This window comes from Ascidiella aspersa, chromosome 1, assembly GCF_963924565.1.
Source record: "Ascidiella aspersa chromosome 1, kaAscAspe10.2, whole genome shotgun sequence".
Taxonomy (NCBI): Eukaryota; Metazoa; Chordata; class Ascidiacea; order Phlebobranchia; family Ascidiidae; genus Ascidiella; species Ascidiella aspersa.
The window spans coordinates 34,778,678-34,797,370 of NC_139447.1; the positions used below are offsets into that span (position 1 = coordinate 34,778,678).

An 18,693-nucleotide genomic window follows, 5' to 3' on the forward strand; every position below is an offset into this window, starting at 1 on the left:
TTTGAAATACGATGTTACATTTTCGGTGTTTTTGAAATACGATGTGTATTCGTATTGATTCTTGATTTATTAATTGTCCGAGCTACAAGTATTTTGATGTTTGATGTGATTTTTTGGGAAGTTGAAAGTATGCTTAATGCAGCGCGTTAGGTGTATTAACGTTTAACCTTCAAACACTTCGGTTTCATTAATCCCTATTTTGCCGTTTTTAACGGTACTTGAATTTGGTTTATGGTCCCAGGTCCAAAGATTTTCCATGTTTTATATTTTTGTGAGAAAATTTAAAGTATGCGTAACGCAGCGCGTTGGGTATATTAACATTTAACCTTTAAACACTTTGGTGTTTTAAGAATACGATCTTACCGTGAACATTTCATATCAGCACTTGTTTTGTTAATGTTTCTGATGATCAGGCCTTTTTATATTCACTGCAAATCATCATTGTGTTGTCTATATGCCAATTAAAATGAGTAAAACACGTACATGGTGCTTAACATATGCAAATTGAAAACTACAACAAAGAAAAAAATCTAAGGCGAGAAACCTATTTAAGCCGCACAGTACCAACTTTACTACAAAAAGTTTTAATTGGTGTCTAAACTAAAATAGTTCTACTTTATTGTAAATATTTTCTAGATTGTTTAACATTGTTTACACTTTCATGTCCTAATAAATTTATTTTAGAAATTTGATTTCATTTGAAGTCAATGTTGCCATTTACCTGTAAGGGGGGAGTAGATTTTTGTTAATTACACATTGAGTTTTCGATACTTCATAGTAATTTTCTATGACGTAGGCTACAAGCAACGACCTCGACTGGGTGAGGGTGTCATCCGACACTGATGGTGACCACACCACCGGTCTTGGACATTACATCGCTTTCATAACTGACGGTCAGCAGACTGGAAGCAAAGCAAGGTAACGTTGTCTAGCTTAGATCTGGTTTCTTCAAATAGGTGTGTCTGATATTTGATTTTTAAATCCGATATCCGATACTTGAGACAAAAAGAATCGCTACACGATCCCAGACCAATTACGTCATTACTATGCTCGAAAAACAAATAAAATAGATTATATTGTAATATTAACAGACACTTTTTCCAGTTTATTAGTTCACACTTTTCTACAGCATTGATTTTTAATCACCATCAGTTGTTGAACTACCATTGGTTAATTTACCTTCAAAGGTAAAATTGCTGCATTGGGTGACAAAATGTAATTTTATGGAAGAAAAGCGGACGAGTAGCGCTACTACCACTTAGTATCGGGTATCGTATACTATCTCATGTCATCGGACATCCCTAGTTGCAACCTTTAAAGAAAACACTTTTTAAAGTGGTGAAACATATTTGTTCGAGTGTGGTATACAAAGTTAATGTGACCAAGGTTGTATGGGGTTTGTAAAAGACAAACAAATCATGGCTAAAATTCCTATATTAATTTGGTATCGGATCGGCATCGACGCAGAAGATTCCACGATATACCATATAAGGGAAAGAAGTTTTAAGAAACTAAATGTATATTAAAATTTGTCTTTATATACTGCCAGCTGATTATCCTTTTTATAATTAGACAAATGTGACCAACTACAAATATTGCTATAATGTCATATTTGTCAACGGAACTCGGTACCGAACCGTCCAGGCTATTTTAAACACAATAATTTGTTTCGACAGATTGATATCGACTCTGTTCCCGGAGAGTTTACTCAGCACGGCGAACGAGTACTGTTTGAGCTTCTGGTACCGGACCTCGCGGTCAGCTACTGAACTCTGGGTGATCGTGGACAATTCTCACGTGGGCGAAAATACGCTTTACTTAACCAGTGCAGGTCAGTATTACGCGGGTCGCGATTTTAATCGTGTATTAAAATGTAAAAAGGCTAGAATTACTAAAAATGTGGACGATCGTGACATGGAATGCTTTGGTAAAGCGAACGTGACTTTCGAGGACTGAATTTTACCAGATAATGGAGAGATCATGGGCGCCCCCACGGAGGGGCAAGGGGGGACTCTTGCCCCCTCTGGAATTTCAAAATGCGATTATTATTACTATTTATAAATATATTAATACATATTTAGTAACTCAGTTTTAGTAATGGACTAATATTAATTTGTAAATAAATTTCTACTGATATAAAATCGTAGGTACATATTAAAGCGTTATAATTTTAGGTCTTTGAAACTATATAAACTTTCTTTAAAATAACTTTGAATGTCTTTTAATTTTTTTTTAAATCTAAAAAGTTAACAATCCTATCTTTATTTTACGCTATTTTATTTTCGAATTATATCGAACAAGTTAAAAGATCTAATTTTAGGTTTTTGAAAAGCTGTATTTTTCTTTGAAATGACTTTATATGTCTTTGAATTTTTTTCCAATCCTAAAAAAAGTAAACAAATCTTCAAATAACCTACTGCTACCAGGCACAATATTAATCAAAAACAGCTGCTCTGTAATTAAAATATATGACATTTACCCTGAATTAAGGCTACTTGTCTAGGTTGCCCAAACCTAAGTGATCAAATATTTTAATATATATATATATATATTTGGTTCCTAAAAGTTCACGATTAGCATGCATTATAAACTTTACTGTTTTCACCATTTTTCGTGACGCGCGTAAAGTATGTCATGTAGATTCATCCGCCTTCCCGCGCTTTTGCACGCTTTAATGTTACACGAGTAAGCTAACACTCTCTCAGATGAGCCGTTGTTTTTTAAACAAACCTATCCTTACCTTCAGCACCCGACTGGCAACTGGTAGAACTGGACGTGACTGTCTCCGCATCGTTTAGCATTATCCTTGAGGCTACAGTTAGTGGATCTGGGGGAACTCTATCCGTCGACGACATCTACACGACACCGGGGAAGTAAGTGCTTTCTTGCTACTGTTGTGTGGCCTTGCAATGTAGAGCAGGGTTTCATAGTGTGGTACACTACGTATGACGGGTTTTTGGAGCACAATTGTTTGGTTTTAGTAAGACGTAGGTGTATCAAAGCCTATTCTGAAGAAGGTATCATTTTAAACGTTTCTAATATATCTTTATTCATTTTCAACATAGTGGGAAGTAGCTATTCAAAGTATGTTGAAAATAAATAAAGAAATATTCGTAGCGTTGAAAATGATACATAGTTCGATTTTAGTTTATCGATTAATCTGCGTCTTTGCTGAATATGTTTTGTTACACTTCAACCATTTAAGCTTGTCTGATGTTGCGTTGTCAACCTTTAAACACTTTGTTGGATATGGATGTTGAATAATTACGTTAATTAATTGAATTCACCAGTCAACTAAAGCTTGATATATCAAATGCTTATTTTATATCGGTCCGAGCTCACACCACATGCAAGGACGTGGTTTACTTCGTTCTTAGCGAAAGAAATCTCACTATAACTTGTGAAGGCCACTCTTATTTTATATCGTTCTTTGTTTTTGCAGCCTAGGTTGCTAATCACATATTTCAACACTGCTAAAACGCCATGTTTGTAGATTATTATGTATACGAAAATTGATGCAATATTTGTATATCCCACGGTCTATGTGGTCTTCCTTATTTGTGTTTAATTTATGACCATGGGTTCGTCTCTCTAAATGGGTGGGCAACACTTATAGTACTACGGGCTGCACAAACATATCATACCCTACATGTGTTGCAATATTTAGGTAAGCTTCAGGTCATTATAATGTTAAATGGATAATGTTGAAATAAGTCGCCAATAACCTTCAAGAAATCATGGATATTTTAACTTTCAACATGTAACTTGTTTGATGCTGCATTGTATAAGTCACCATTTTTGTTTTCGAAACTATTAATTGGGTAAACTTCTGAACTCGATCGAAACAAAGTATGACAACCAAAATGGCGTGACGTATGAGACATTTACGAATGGCGCGCGTCCTCCAAACATATCGGTTGGCGTAGGACCTATTTCGTCTTTGACGAGTATGTAGATAGAGTCCGATCATGTTACCTTAAGGGTGAACAATCACGTTAATGTGGAGTGGAAATTTGCGGTTCAAATATGCATATTACATTGTTATACACATGGCAGTTTCGTTTTTATTAATCACTGAGCGCTGTGGCTTTGCACGTGACAAATCCTGCAAAAACAGCGCTGCTGTAAGTGTAATTACGCCACGGGCAATGTAAACATTAAGTAAATCTCCTGTGTTGACATTTTAACGATGTGGCTTTAGTCGTTGCTAGACAATCGGTTATTTTCCCTATCCCACCCTCTTGTCGTAATAATTTAGCCAGGTTTTGGAATTTTTTGTGTAATTTAACAACTTTTATCACTATTTTTTCTCGCCGTTGCATTGTTAAACGGAGCACGCTGGAACGTTTTTGTAGGTTAGTTAAATATTTCAAATCCTAACTACTGTCAGTTGACTATTGTTCGCTTTTTACAATGCAGTGTCGTTCAATATGTTAATCATGGTTGTGATATTCTGCTTTTCGATCGGTACTTTGTACCTTACAAAAAAATTGCTTTTCAAATCATACTAACGACCGACAATCAGAAGAATTCAAACATCTTGTAATAAAAGTTTGAATCGTGTTTACTGTGCGTTTTGTTTTTTGTAAAAACATGACGTTTTGCGATGGGTATTCTGAAAATTTGCTTTATGGCCATATTGCAATTAGGTTTAAGAACATTATTTTATGGTGCAACTAATCTAGACTGCCAAAGTTTTTTTGGTTTTTAAATTTAAAACACACTTCAAGGAATTTTAAACGGTTAAATTGCTTTGAATCGAAATTGAACCAACGCGAACAACGCCGGGTTTATCGAAAGTTGTCCAACAACGACAACCTTGTGCAAGCGCTTAAATACCCACCATTACACCAAAATATCCGGTTTAACAAATTTAATCCATCCTTGTTTTCACGAGGTCACCATCACCATACGTGACAAATAAATAAACGTTTTGTTTGCGTTAAAGGTTGACCCAGAAAACTAAACGTTTGTGTGGTCCAGTGGTTCTCAACTTTCGGCTTCTTGCGACGTAGCAAGTTAGAAATTCCACTGCCATTAAAATGGGATAAAACTTTTATTGCAAAATCTAACACTGTCTTACTGTTTCACGTTTTACCCAGAACAGAACAAACGATGCTTTGACTTTACATAAGTCCTTCGGGAAACTGACTTGACTTGGACAAATAAAAAAAAAGTGCTCCTTAATCTTTTTCGGTTTGGTGGACCCTTAAAGTTGTTGTGACGAACTCATGCACCCTGATTACTTAAAAAGTAAACTGAGGTAAGAAGCGATATCATCATGTTCATTAAACCGAGCGGAGCTGTCGAAGTTTTACACACTGTCGGTGAGAGTTCGATCACGGCTGCAGGCTACTGGCGAGTTTACTATTGGATGTCATAAAACAGCATTTCCTCTTAATTTTGGTACATAAAACAATTCCCTTGTTATATGTTGCGTTTTGTGTTATTATTTAGTTAAGTTACTGCTCATAATTGGATTAGTTTACCATTTTATAAGTTTAACGTTTAATTTTTATGACAAGGACTTCACTTGAAATTGACTTTCTCTAAGTATGACGGGAGGGTCTTGACTTCTTGATGACTTAACTTAGACCTAATTTCTTTTACAAATGTCCTCCAAATGACTTGTTTACAACACTGTGTAAACCACAGTATCTGTACAACATTGCGGCATAAATTGGCGGATGTTTTTATTCAAGTTGCGACAATCGGACTGCTTTATAAACTATATGTGTTAACGTGAAATATCAGAACGGCGCGATGGCAAATGTGGATTTAGGATTGCAACAAGTTTCACAGCAGTTTTGTTTATCATGGGCGTGGTCTTAATGTCATGTGAAACAAAGTTTCATTCAAACGAACAACGTTTGCGGAACCTAAACGTTTGCAGAACGAAAAAAAGTCAAACAAACGATAGAAGGGGTAGATCGCAGTCAAGCTCGGATCTATGGTTTTTACTTGGATGGAATAATTTTTTTCTGAGAAGTCGTCACAAAGTTACCTCAGAACGCAAATTCATAGAACATTAGTATTTTGTTTATACCTGTACCAGTTGACTGGGATTTCTTCCTCACTTAATTTTATCACAAAACTTTCTTAGGTCGTGAACCGCATCTAGTGCCGTTTTTCAAGTTTGCGGTTTTTGCATAAAAACGATTTCATACGCTATCTTTAACTACAAACATCCAATTACAAATCGGTGATTTTTATTTGTGTATTTTTAACAAGATATAAAACATGGTACAAAAATATGGTATAAAATAGGTACCATAGTATACAGTTTTAAAATGTAATAACTAAAATGTTAACTTAACGAATGACGTCTCATTTAATGTGAGTATATTCAACTCATCGAAAACATAGCCACCATCGAAAGTGTAGCAATAGACGTTTATAATATTGAGGGAAGTAAATAAAGAAAAATGCAAACGACCAACTCGTTTAACGTCAAATTCAAAAGCGGGAAATTGATCTTGCGCTTTATCAATAAAAAACATTAAACAAATAGAAAACAGATACGCTATCGCATTTTTGTGCAATATCAACGGTGCTGTGCAAAGTGCACATAGGCCTTAACATTTAAAATAAATAAAACGTGTATGAACAAATGTGTCAGTTGGGTCTATTCAAATCCACTCAGCGTGCAGCAATACACGCTTCGTGATAACTGGAAGTATATAAAACATTAAGGCATCGCGCTGTCAATGACGTCACAAGAAGAAGGTTGTACAATACCCTCGGTGTGATCCGTAAAAACTCTGACAGTTCTTTCTGAAATGATAAAATTTCCGTCGTTGTCGTGCAGTAAAATGGCGATGAAAACGCAGTTTCCATCACAGACGTAGCTCTCAAGAATTGGTTGCGACATCGTGTAGGCTGATTAGCTGCTAAGATCGCTTTATTTGCGGGGAAAATATGAATTTTCTTCTTTGCAATGAATATGGACAAATTGAAAAGATAGATTGAAATGCTTTTCTACTTTGACCTGATGAAGCACGGTTGTGCTAAATCGAGAAATTCAATCCTGATAGTTGTTCTTGTATAGAATTCAGTACAATTTTTTTCTTTATATATTGCCAACTGTTTACCTTATTTAAAAATAGACAAACAGCCATTTACAAAGGGAATAAAAGTTGTTTGGCTTGTTATGTTTTTCACTAGATAATTTTACAAAGAAAGTTAACGCTAATCTATACGCTTACTTAAGTTGTATCGACATTTTGTTATTGTGTGCAAAGCCTATGAAATGTTGGCGTATAACTGATTCAAACTGTCTATTTCTGCCTGCTATTTATTAAAAAAGGTCTACATACATAAAACTCCACCGTCAACTAAATTACAGAAATCTATCTACAAAGTTTGCATCCAAAGTCTAAACTTCCCTTTATCTGAATGCTAATTTAGAAATCTAAACGTTTATAATTAAGTTGTTTCGACATTTTGTTATTGTTTATAAAGCCTATCAAATGTTGGCGTATATCCGATTCGAACTATCCATTACTGCCTGTTATTTATTAAAAGGGCTACATAAAAACTCCAACGTCAACTAAATTACATAAATCTATCTACAAAGTTTGCATCCAAAGTGTAAACTTCCCTTTATCGGTTTAATTTTTATAGAACCTGCTGCTACAAACGGTACCACCAAGGTCAAAATCTCCGTCTTGCAAACTGAATTTTTAGCGGATTTTCTGTTTGTTCCACAAGCACGCTACTTAACACTGCTAAAACGCCATGTTCCTAGATTATTATGTATACGAAAAATGATGCAATATTTGTATATCCCACGGTCTATATGGTCTTTCTCTTTTGTGTTTAATTTATGACCATGGGTTCGTCTCTCTAAATGGGTGGGCAACACTTATAGTACTACGTGCTGCACAAACATAGCATACCCTACATGTGTTGCAATATTTAGGTAAACTTGACGTCATTATAGTGTTAATTATATATTGTTGAAGTAAGTCTCCTATACCCTTCAAGGAATCAAGATTTTGTTAACTTTGAACATGTAACAATTGTTCATGCTGTCTTGTACAAGTTAACATTCTTCGTACGCAAATCATGTTAAAAAGGCCGCAGGTTTCCCACTACTAAACTTTATCAAGACAAAGTCTGAACTAAAATGGCGTTTACTAATGGCGCACCTATTGAAAGTCCACCAAACGTTTCGGCCGGGGTAGGACCTATTTCCTCTTTTACTAGAATGTATAGCGTCACATAATGTTACTTTCAGGGTAAACTTAATTCAACCTAAATATAGGGTGGAAATGTTCGGTCCACTTATGCATATATTACATGGTGATATAAAATCGTTTACTAGTTGGGCGCCCACATCGATTTCAGAAGTTAAAAGGTTGTCAATAGGACCGGATCATGCCATTTAGAGGCCCTAGGTTTTAAGATGATACCCAGAAAGAAATATATGAAAATTTTTTTTCAAACGTCCGACTCGTCTGACCAAATTTAATTATTTCATTAAACACTGAAGCATCATTGAAAATTAGGCTATGAAAATTTGTATGGTGGCCCCTTCCCTTTGGTGCCCTACGGATGTGCTTATTTTGGTTAATGATTAATCCAACCCTGGTTGTCTACTGTAATGTTTAGTTTCGATTGCAGTAAACCGCATTTCGCCACAGTTTAGGTTTTAATTAATTAACGCATTTCGTGGAATTTTAAATATTCATATTGCTTTGATCTAAAGTTATCCAATGACTTGACTAAAGTGCCCTTATGTCAGTGTTTTTAAATTACTTGACTTTACTTAAGTCTTTTGGACAATGACTTGGGTTAAAATGAAATGCTTTCATTAGGCATTTTTGATTATAAAGTTGTCTAAGTTTTGTACACAAAACAATTTGCTTGCTTTATGTTAAGTTTTGTGTTATTTTTTAGTCAAGTTACTGCTCATAATCGGACTACTAGTTTACCAATTTTAATGGGTTAACGTTTAATTTTTATGACAAGACCTTTCTTGAAATTGACTTGCTCTAATTTTGACATGACTGTGACTTGACTTGTTGTTTATTTAAAAAGACTTGACTTTGACTTAAGTTTTTTTACAAATGACTTCACTAGAACTTAAGTCATTTCGAAATGACTTGTTTACAACACTATAGGAAATCACAGGGTCTGTACAACGTTGCCGCATAAATTAACGGGTTTCTTATACAAGTTGCGACAATCGGTCTATTTTATAAACGTGAAAAATAAGCGGCGCGATGTCGAAGGTGGATTCAGGATTGCAAGATTTTTCCCAGCAGTTTTGTTTGCCATGGGTGTGGTCTTAGTGCCATGTGAAACGAGGTTCCATTCAAACAAACAACGTTTGCGGAACCGAAACGTTTACAGAAATGAACAAAGTCAAAAAACGACAGAAGGGACAGATCACAATCAAGCTCAGATCTATGATTTTTACTTGGGTGGAATGATTTTTTCTGAATGGCGTCACAAAGTTACTTCAGAACGCAAATTTATAAAACATTAGTAGGACATGCGTATTTTGTTTATGCCTGTACCAGTTGCGTATTTTGTTTATGCCTGTACCAGTTGACTGGAATTTCTTCCTCACTTAATTTTATCACAAAACTTTCTTAGGTCGTGAATCCTCCCAACCGCATCTAGTGCCGTTTTTTCAAGTTTGCGGTTTTTGCTTAAAAACGATTTCATACGCTATCTTTAACTACAAACATCCAATGACAAATCAGTGATTTTTATTTGTGTATTTTTAACAAGATATAATAACATATGTACCATAGTATAAATAACTAAAATGTTAACTTAACGAATGACGTCTCATTTAATGTGAGTATATTCAACTCATCGAAAACATCAGACATCATCAAAAGTGTAGCAATAGACGTTTCTAATATTGAGGGAAGTAAATAAATAAAAATACAAACGACCAGCTCGTTTAACGTCAAATTCAAAAGCGGGAAATTGATCTTGCGCTTCATCAATTAAAAACATTAAAACAGATCTTTTAATTCTTAAAAGCAGATACGTTAGCGCTTTGGTGCAATATCAACGGTGCTGTGAAAAGTGCACATAGGCCTTAACATTTAAAATAAATAAAACGTGTATGAACAAATGTGTCAGTTGGGTCTATTCAAATCCACTCATCGTGCAGCAATACACGCTTCGTTATAACTGGACAAACGTATATAAACATTAAGGCACCGTGATGTCATTGACGTCTGAAGTAGGAGGTTGTACAATACCCTCGGTGTGATCCGTAAAAACTCTGAGAATTCTTTCTGAAATGATAAAATTTCCGTCGTTGTCTTGCAGTAAAATGACGACGAAAACGCAGTTTCCATCACAGACGTAGCTCTCAAGAATTGGTTGCGACATCGTGTAGGCTGATTAGCTGCTAAGATCGCGTTATTTGCGGCAAAAATATGAATTTTCTTCTTTGCAATGAATATGGACAAATTGAAAAGATAGATTGAAATGCTTTTCTACTTTGACCTGATGAAGCACGGTTGTGCTTAATCAATAATTCAATCCTGATAGTTGTGCTTGTCTAGAATTCAGTACAATTTTCTTTTATATATTGCCAACCGTTTACCCTATTTAAAAATACACAAACAGCCATTTACAAAGAGAATAAAAGTTGTTTGGCTTTTACAAAGAACGTTAATGCTAATTTATAAATCTAAACGTTTATACTTAAGTTGTATGGACATTTTGTTATTGTGTATAAAGCCTATTGAATGTTAACGTACCACCGATTCGAACTGTCTATTTCTGCCTGCTATTTATTAAAAAAGGTCTACATACATAAAACTCCACCGTCAACTAAATTACAGAAATCTATCTATAAAGTTTGCATCCAAAGTGTAAACTTCCCTTTATCGGTTTAATTTTTATAGAACCTGCTGCTACAAACGGTGCCACCAAGGTCAAAATCTCCGTCTGACAAACTGAATTTTTAGCCGATTTTCCATGTGTCCCAGAAGCACGATACGTGTCACTTCTTAAAGCAACCCTAGCCTTCCCTTTTTGAACCAATTCAGTCTGGTGATTTATTGTTTTACACCTATCCGCCCTCTCGGCCCGCCCACTTTTGCTATACTATAGCCTTGGACGCTTTTTAAGCACACGAGGAACGCCTGGTTAATTATTAACAATTGACAATAAAAAATAGATCATTAAACATTACCTGGCTTTGTTTTGGAAATCAAAACTCACCGCAATATAGTGCAAGTAAACAAATGTCACTATACTACCCACCTTTATAAAAACCTATCCAAACACTCAACGAACAATATACAAACATATGTGTTTAACACCTGGGATCTTGGCCTTCTGAAGCTGCTTTTGACCAACGATTACGGCTCATGTATAATTCGTACACCAAACGCCATCGAAGCTATAACGATGATATGGTACTGTAGATCCTCTTCAATGTGAAGTTGCTTGTACTGACAGAATGTAGCAAGCATTGGCGTATGGTTGTTTCTCGGCAGCTTTTTCCAAACTTACTTGTCTTTAAAATTTATCGTAAATCATCAGTATAGCGATATGCCGTTTACAGCCATTTGAAGTTCGCTACAAAATTGAGTTGCGATTTGAAAAAGATTGAATCCCATCGAAAAAAGCACTGTGAACTATATTTTGCATATTTTTTTAAGTTTTAACAGTTTAAAAAAAAGTCGTGTAAAATATTTATGCAAATAGAAAACAAAAAAGCAAGATCAGGATGCAATCTTGTGTAGTTTATTTAAATAAAATAAAAATAAACCAAAAAGTTCTTATAATACTGGGACGGGAAAACCCTTTTTCTGACTAAAATTTAAGTTCAGCAACCCTTAAAAAAAAGATAAACTTTATGTTTTAAGCGTGATGAGCCAACCTCTTCCACTGTTATTCTTCCTACGGGAAACGCTTTTTTGACATACATTTAAGTTAAGCAACCGGTGAAAAAAGATAAACATAATGTTTTAATCGCAATAAGTCAATCTCTTCCTACGTTAACCGCTCCATCCACAAACCTCCCATATTGGCCTTGTCGTAATTTCAAAACAATCCTCTTCCAATCCAGATGCGTGAAAACCACTCCTATTCCCGCCTTCACGTGTGCAAACGACAGTAGCGTGACAATTGAAGGAACGGAGACCTGTGACTTCTACAATCACTGTACTGACGGGAGCGACGAAGCTGAATGCGGTGCTTGCCAGTTTGAGGATGATCTGATTTGCGGATGGCAAGACACCAGCGCCGGACAGTACCAGTGGGTGCTCGAACAAGGTAAGGAACTTTTGAAAATAATATTAAAACTATAGGTTGAGGTGTAGAGCTTAAATCAACTTATGCGATGACGTCACACTATTTTTGCGATTTTCGTCCCCCAATTAAAGGTCCCTAAGGGGAAGAACCCTAATCCCTTAAAACTGCATCTACATACCGTCCTACGTCATGTTTGAAAGTTTGAAGTTTGCGCGATTTATACTTTTTGTTTTGCTGAAACATATTAAATCAAACCAAAATATTTTTTTTTTCAAACCAAAATATATTTAGTTTTCGGCCGTAGATACGAACTTTGTTCGCAGAATATCAAAATATAATTAGTTAAAGAAAATATATTCTGCTGAAACCTGTATAGCTACCACGCATAATATGAAAGTATAGCTCTTCTGATAATTGTATTGAAAGTTGGATAACAAATACAAACGTTGGATAAGAATATAGCTACCAGCGAAGCTATTTGCCATAGCGAGTTATTTTGTGTTTACTGACAAAATTTGTCCGCCGTTTTGTATTAATTTATAATCTCGTATCTTATTTAATATTCAAGGAGACGTCATTTTCATTCAGAGAGTAAAGTAAACTTAATTTTAATCAATTAAAAGAGTTCAACAAACTGCATCTTTAAACACAATTATTCGACACGATCACATTCATTTGTCATAATCATAATTTTTTTTTTTTTGATCATAATTGTTTGATATATGTTAAAAGCATAGCTTTAAGAGGTTAAAAAATGCCTGTATCATGTCTCAATAATTATCAATAAGTTGACTTAAACCTGTCGAAAAATATGCTCTTGTGGACAAAGGAGTTATCAGTTATCAGTTATCACGTAAGAAAAACGTCATAATTGCAGCGTCGTTAAATCCTTATACATTTTCTTCACAGCGAACCAAGCTGGCAACAACGGTCCAGATAACGACCACAGCTTGAAGACCGGTTTCGGCCACTACTTTGCAGTCGAGGCTTACACTGGAACCATGAACTCACCGGCCAGGCTTAACAGTGCTGTCATGCGTGACGCGGCTGCGTCATGCGAACTGAGGTGCAGTGTTTGATTTCTATTACGGTTTTTTTTTGATAAAGCTTCAAAGGCGAAGTAGATATGGTCGTGGTAATTTTAAACTGCTAACTTTCTCGACCCGGAATAACTACCTGATTCAGTTGCTTGTAATGTAGTATTTAATAAGACAATATGGTATTTAATGTGGTATTTGTGGTATTTAATAAGACAATATGGTATTTAATGTGGTATTTGTGGTATTTAATAAGAAAATATGGTATTTAATGTGGTATTTGTAGTATTTAATAAGACAATATGGTATTTAATGTGGTATTTGTGGTATTTAATAAGACAATATGGTATTTAATGTGGTATTTGTGGTATTTAATAAGACAATATGGTATTTAATGTGGTATTTGTGGTATTTAATAAGACAATATGGTATTTAATGTGGTATTTGTGGTATTTAATAAGACAATATATAGAGTAGAGTCTAAAAACATCCTGTGTATTGTTTTTTGACCTTTTTGGATTTAGCGACTTTAAATTAAAGTGATGCTTTGGAGTTCACACGTTTGAGGGAGTATAGGTTTATGCTAACGCGGTTAAACAGAGGGCCAACAAATTTAACCTTACCCAAAACTAGCTAATTACTATTTTCAGAAGCCAACATTTTTAACTTACTAAGTAGAACTTGTTAATATACTACCGCATAAACTATTTTGGCAATAGCCTTCGCTAAATTTCTTTTTAACAGTTTCCACAATTTTCTGCCAAATATAAGGTATTGTTTTCTTTTTGTTTTACGCTTGCTTCAATCAAATAGTCCAACCACAAAGCTCAAAACGTTTATGTATGTCTTTCAAATCCGCAAGTATATTTTGAATCTTTTGAATAAACAAAAATTAAAAAGTTTGATTGCAGTCGGGACTTTTTTCCGCTGGATATTGATTTTGTTCGATTTTAACCGACTCCCTGCTTTAATCTGCTTGACTGTAGCATATTTTGAACTCCAATGCCCAGTGTTGTAGTGAATTAAGTATCTGACTTAAATTAACTGTTTTTATTAAAATTTATTCCAAGCACATTGCGTTACTTTTAAGTTAAATTGTTGATCACAATCGAACCAGTTTACCAACAAATATTAGGAATGGCCGCGTGCCCAGTTTGTAAAATAGGTGGCGTGCCTATGGTGATTTGCGTTGGCCGGACGGGTATGGCCAGCGGGCCGTAGGTTGCCCACCCTGTTGTATATAATACAGACAAATTTAAGTACAAATACATATTATCTAAACACTGATTTAAATTCGTTTTTTGCAGGTTCTTCTTCCATATGCGCAACCTGAACGTTGGATGGAACTGCCCCGGTTTGGCGCCTAACCTTAACTGCAACGACGGAATATGCAATGGAGAGGCGATGGGATGCTGTTTCGACGCCAGGGACTTTGCATGTTACCCTTGCTGGGACCCTTGCGCACCTAAAGGTAATGTTTTGCGACTTTCTTTGCTTTTGCTACCTTAGAATGGCGGTTTCTTGTAAGATTATGGATTCTATGATGTTAATTTAAAAAAGAAATGCAAAGGGGTATAAAAGAATTAACCTTTCATTGTTGTTGAACGATTGAGATATAGCGATATTTTTGTGGTATATCTACGTCATAGACTCACCAAGATCATAAAAACAAAACACCGTGATGAGAAAAAAATTCTATCCAATGGTTAAGCTTTGAGCAAATTTTTTTTGTTTTACATGAGCAAAAATTATAACCATTCTAGTGCTGAAAACTGTTGTAAAATTCACAGCCATACAGCCTAAACTCACTTTGCCATTCAACATACAACATAAACACAAGTGAACTGTTTAACCAAAACACAAAAAAAATTAACAACAGCAACAAAAATAGAAACAATACTGAATAATTGAACATCGACATAAAATAAAATTGACAAAAACGTGATTTTTTTTTCTGAATTTTAATTGATTTAAGTACGACTGAAAAATCTTCATACCTGGGACCCGCAAATATTTGTCATCAACACAAAACAAGAATAAACAACACAGAAATATTTAGCATCAACACAAAAAACTTAGAAACAACACAGAAATGTTGGGCACCAACACAAACAATTAGAAACAACACAGAATAATTTGACATCAATATTTGACGCGAACGCGAATATACTTTAGCCCTAAATTAATTTGAATAAAACACTGAAACGTCAACCCTATGTTTCTCAGACCTTGGACCCGGAAGTCGCGTAAAAATAAACAACGAAACCCGCGGCGCCTCGCTGTACTCAAACCACGAGGTCGGCGAACTGGCAGTTTACATGCGACAGAACCACAGGGAAAGCGGCTTGTGGAAGCTACAGGATCAGGACTTGGGCTCGGGCTGGAACTACCAGGCTATCAGACTTGGAAGGGTGGCCGGTGACTTCGAACTGCTCTTCTACGCGACCAGGTAGGGTCGCCATTTTGTTTTAAATTACTATAGGGCTGCTGTTTTGTTGGATTCATTTCCTATGTACTGCAAACAATAGGGCTGCGAAGTCGGGACTCAGGACCGGCGGAGTCGGTTTGTTTTGCTGGAGTCGGACATCGGGACTCGAGTAAAAGTACGAAAAACTATATACTCGAGTCCCGAGTCTGATGTGCGCATTACCAAATTTCGAAACTGATAAGGCCGCAAACTGCAAATGTTAAAAGTGTAATAGCATATGATGAAATATTTTCCAACAATGTATTGTGGTTGGGATTGGAAACCCTACGAGTGAATTGCTGAATATCAACCTTGTTTTATTTACATAAATTGTAACATACAGGCTGTACAGCCGGACTCAAGTTCATTTTTTGTCCGGAGTCAGACGCGGGTTAACTTTAACCAACTTCGCTGCCCTGCTACAAACACGTACCTCTGTTGGTTGGAGCACCGACAATCACAACGGGACTATTTATACATATTATTATAGTTTGGGGTCTAGCGATGGACCTAATTTGGTTTAAGTTAGCTAGGCAGATATTTTACTTGGTCACTAATGGATTCGTTTTGGTATATCTTTTTACTCCGCTAGTAACTTAGCATCTTTACTTGCTTGCGATGCAGAAACTTTGAGGTACAAGGTGCAATCGCCATCGACGACATCAGTTTCGTGAATTGCGATTTGGATCATGATGTTCCGGACCAGTGCGATCTCTACGATATCCGATGCGACAGGGGAAACTGCATCCCAGACTGGCAGGTACGGTTTAAGTATACATCTAAAACGTCGTGTTGCCATCGTGTTAAAACTATAAATGAAAAATATTGAAAGCTTTTGAAAGAATATATGTTTAAAATTCCATTCAATGAAAAATATTTTTTTTACTAAAAAATGGAAAGCAGTGACAGAATATTCGTCAAGGTTGGTGAGGTAATGAATTTAGTTTTATATTTGATTTTAGGATATGTACACTTTAGGTTTAGAGTAAATATTTTCACAAAGTACACAAGAAACGCATGTTTTTCCAGATGTTATTAACCATTAGAAAAACATTTAAAAAAGTCTCGGAACATTTTCGATTTCATTTCAATGTTTTTTTCTCATAAATCCACGAAAATTCGAAAATAAATTTCTAAAGGCTGTTTTGAAAGAAAAAGCAGTTAAAAATTTAAGTACACTTTGCACGAATCTGTAATGTAGCTTTAAACAAGACTGTCAAGCCAAAATGGTCGTTCCACATTTATATAGGTGTGGTTTGAATATAATTAGATCACATTAACGGACGATGATATCTCTTTTTGAAACGTCTTTCTCAAGATGTTTTCGATTTCCTTGCCTTTTTAGACTTAGTATCCAATAATTATCAAGTTTGAGAATCTTTTGCAACTCGACAATGTTTTGTCGCAGCGTTGCGATTTCACCGACGACTGTGGTGACAACACGGAGGAACGGACTTGCGACGATTACACGAGATGCAGCTTCGAGGACAATGACATCTGCATGTTCAAAAACGAAAGAGTAAGGAGAGGCCCCTGAAAATTACTTTCACCCACCCAATGCAAAAATAATCGACAAACAAAATCTAAACTGTTAGGAAATAATTTTTGCTGTGTCATGCAATGCACCAATAGCTGTGGGATCATTTAAAAAGTTTTGCGGATTTATTGATTTTTTATTAGAAAAACAAAAAATATATAGTGTACCGTGTGTAAAAAACGCTCCTCTTAATGTAAAACCTAACTCCACAGTATGATAAGAAACCAGGGCCGTAACTTCGTCAGTTGTCGCCCCGGTACAAACTCTACTATGAGGCGCCGAGGTGTACAAAAAGGATTTGGGGGAAGCATGAAAAAATTCAGAGATGACGTCACAAATTTACATCTAAACGTTACATAATAAAAAAGAAACCTTACGCCACACACTGCATTAAAATATATAGGGCTTTAAATTGGGCTTAAAGCAGTTTATCAAAATCTGCTATGAAACACTTTAAAAATAAAAAACAGATTTGCGCAAAAAGCGCAAATTGCTTTTCTTTATGTATTGTTAAAATATAAAAGAATACATTTTGTGGGGTATGCCCACGTGAGAAAGCTGAACCTGTGGTAGTTACGGCCCTGAGTGGAACTTATCTAAATCGCTGAATCCACTGATTTCCGTATTTAGGCAATCCCGCACAACTGCTAAACTTCTTACTCAATTCCTTGCATTGTTACGTCACAGTTCGTGGACGACGTTGATTGGGTGCTGCAGCGAGCCGACGCCAGCAACAGCCTCCTATCAGGAGAGTCAACTCCGTCACGTGACCACACCACCAACACTGACGCGGGACACTACCTCTCTGTCACCACCAAGCGGCCTAACTTTAAAGGTTCCTGAGTTGTTTTGTTTTCTTACTGCCTTATAAGGTTCCACAGGCCCCGGGTTGAAGGTTTTAGTAAGACCTGCTGGAAGTGTTTTAAAATTCCATATATGGAATAAGTCATAAATTTAGATGCTCGCTCAAATACTAAAAGGAGATGGACTAAATCAGGAGTGTCCAACAAGCGGCACGCGTGCCAAATGTGGCACGCGACCTAATAAAAAATGGCACGCAAGCTCTCCAAAACACACTAAAATAGTTATTCAGTCAATTGTCAAAAAAATACAATTTGTTATTCAGTCAATTGTCAAAAAATACTAAATGTGTTATACAGCCAATTGCCATTGTTTGCTCACAATATAAAACAATCGCGGCAATTACGACATCTAACAATTACATCTGATAATATAACATTGTGCTGGAGTGAAGTGGAGGGTAGCATTAACATAATTATATAACTTGGTGTGGAATTACAATAGTTAGCTCAGCGACGGACACTTAGATGCAGTAATGCGCATTTCTACTACACAGTGTTTCAAGTTTAAATAAATGTTTTTGATTTTAGTAAAAAAGCGTTTTTATGATTAAA

At 35.7% G+C, this 18,693-nt stretch overlaps 1 protein-coding gene across 1 annotated transcript in view; it reads left to right on the plus strand.

Annotated features, from left to right (window-relative positions):
- LOC146170234 (MAM and LDL-receptor class A domain-containing protein 1-like) overlaps positions 1-18,693 on the plus strand; it is a 116,598-nt gene that overhangs the window by 14,970 nt on the left and 82,935 nt on the right. Inside the window, exons 20-29 of the mRNA XM_083387969.1 lie at positions 797-918; positions 1,677-1,831; positions 2,747-2,873; positions 12,053-12,258; positions 13,147-13,303; positions 14,582-14,745; positions 15,501-15,723; positions 16,366-16,501; positions 17,150-17,260; positions 17,966-18,113. Coding sequence (XP_083244095.1) covers positions 797-918; positions 1,677-1,831; positions 2,747-2,873; positions 12,053-12,258; positions 13,147-13,303; positions 14,582-14,745; positions 15,501-15,723; positions 16,366-16,501; positions 17,150-17,260; positions 17,966-18,113 — 1,549 coding nt within the window. The remainder of the gene's footprint in view (positions 1-796; positions 919-1,676; positions 1,832-2,746; positions 2,874-12,052; positions 12,259-13,146; positions 13,304-14,581; positions 14,746-15,500; positions 15,724-16,365; positions 16,502-17,149; positions 17,261-17,965; positions 18,114-18,693) is intronic.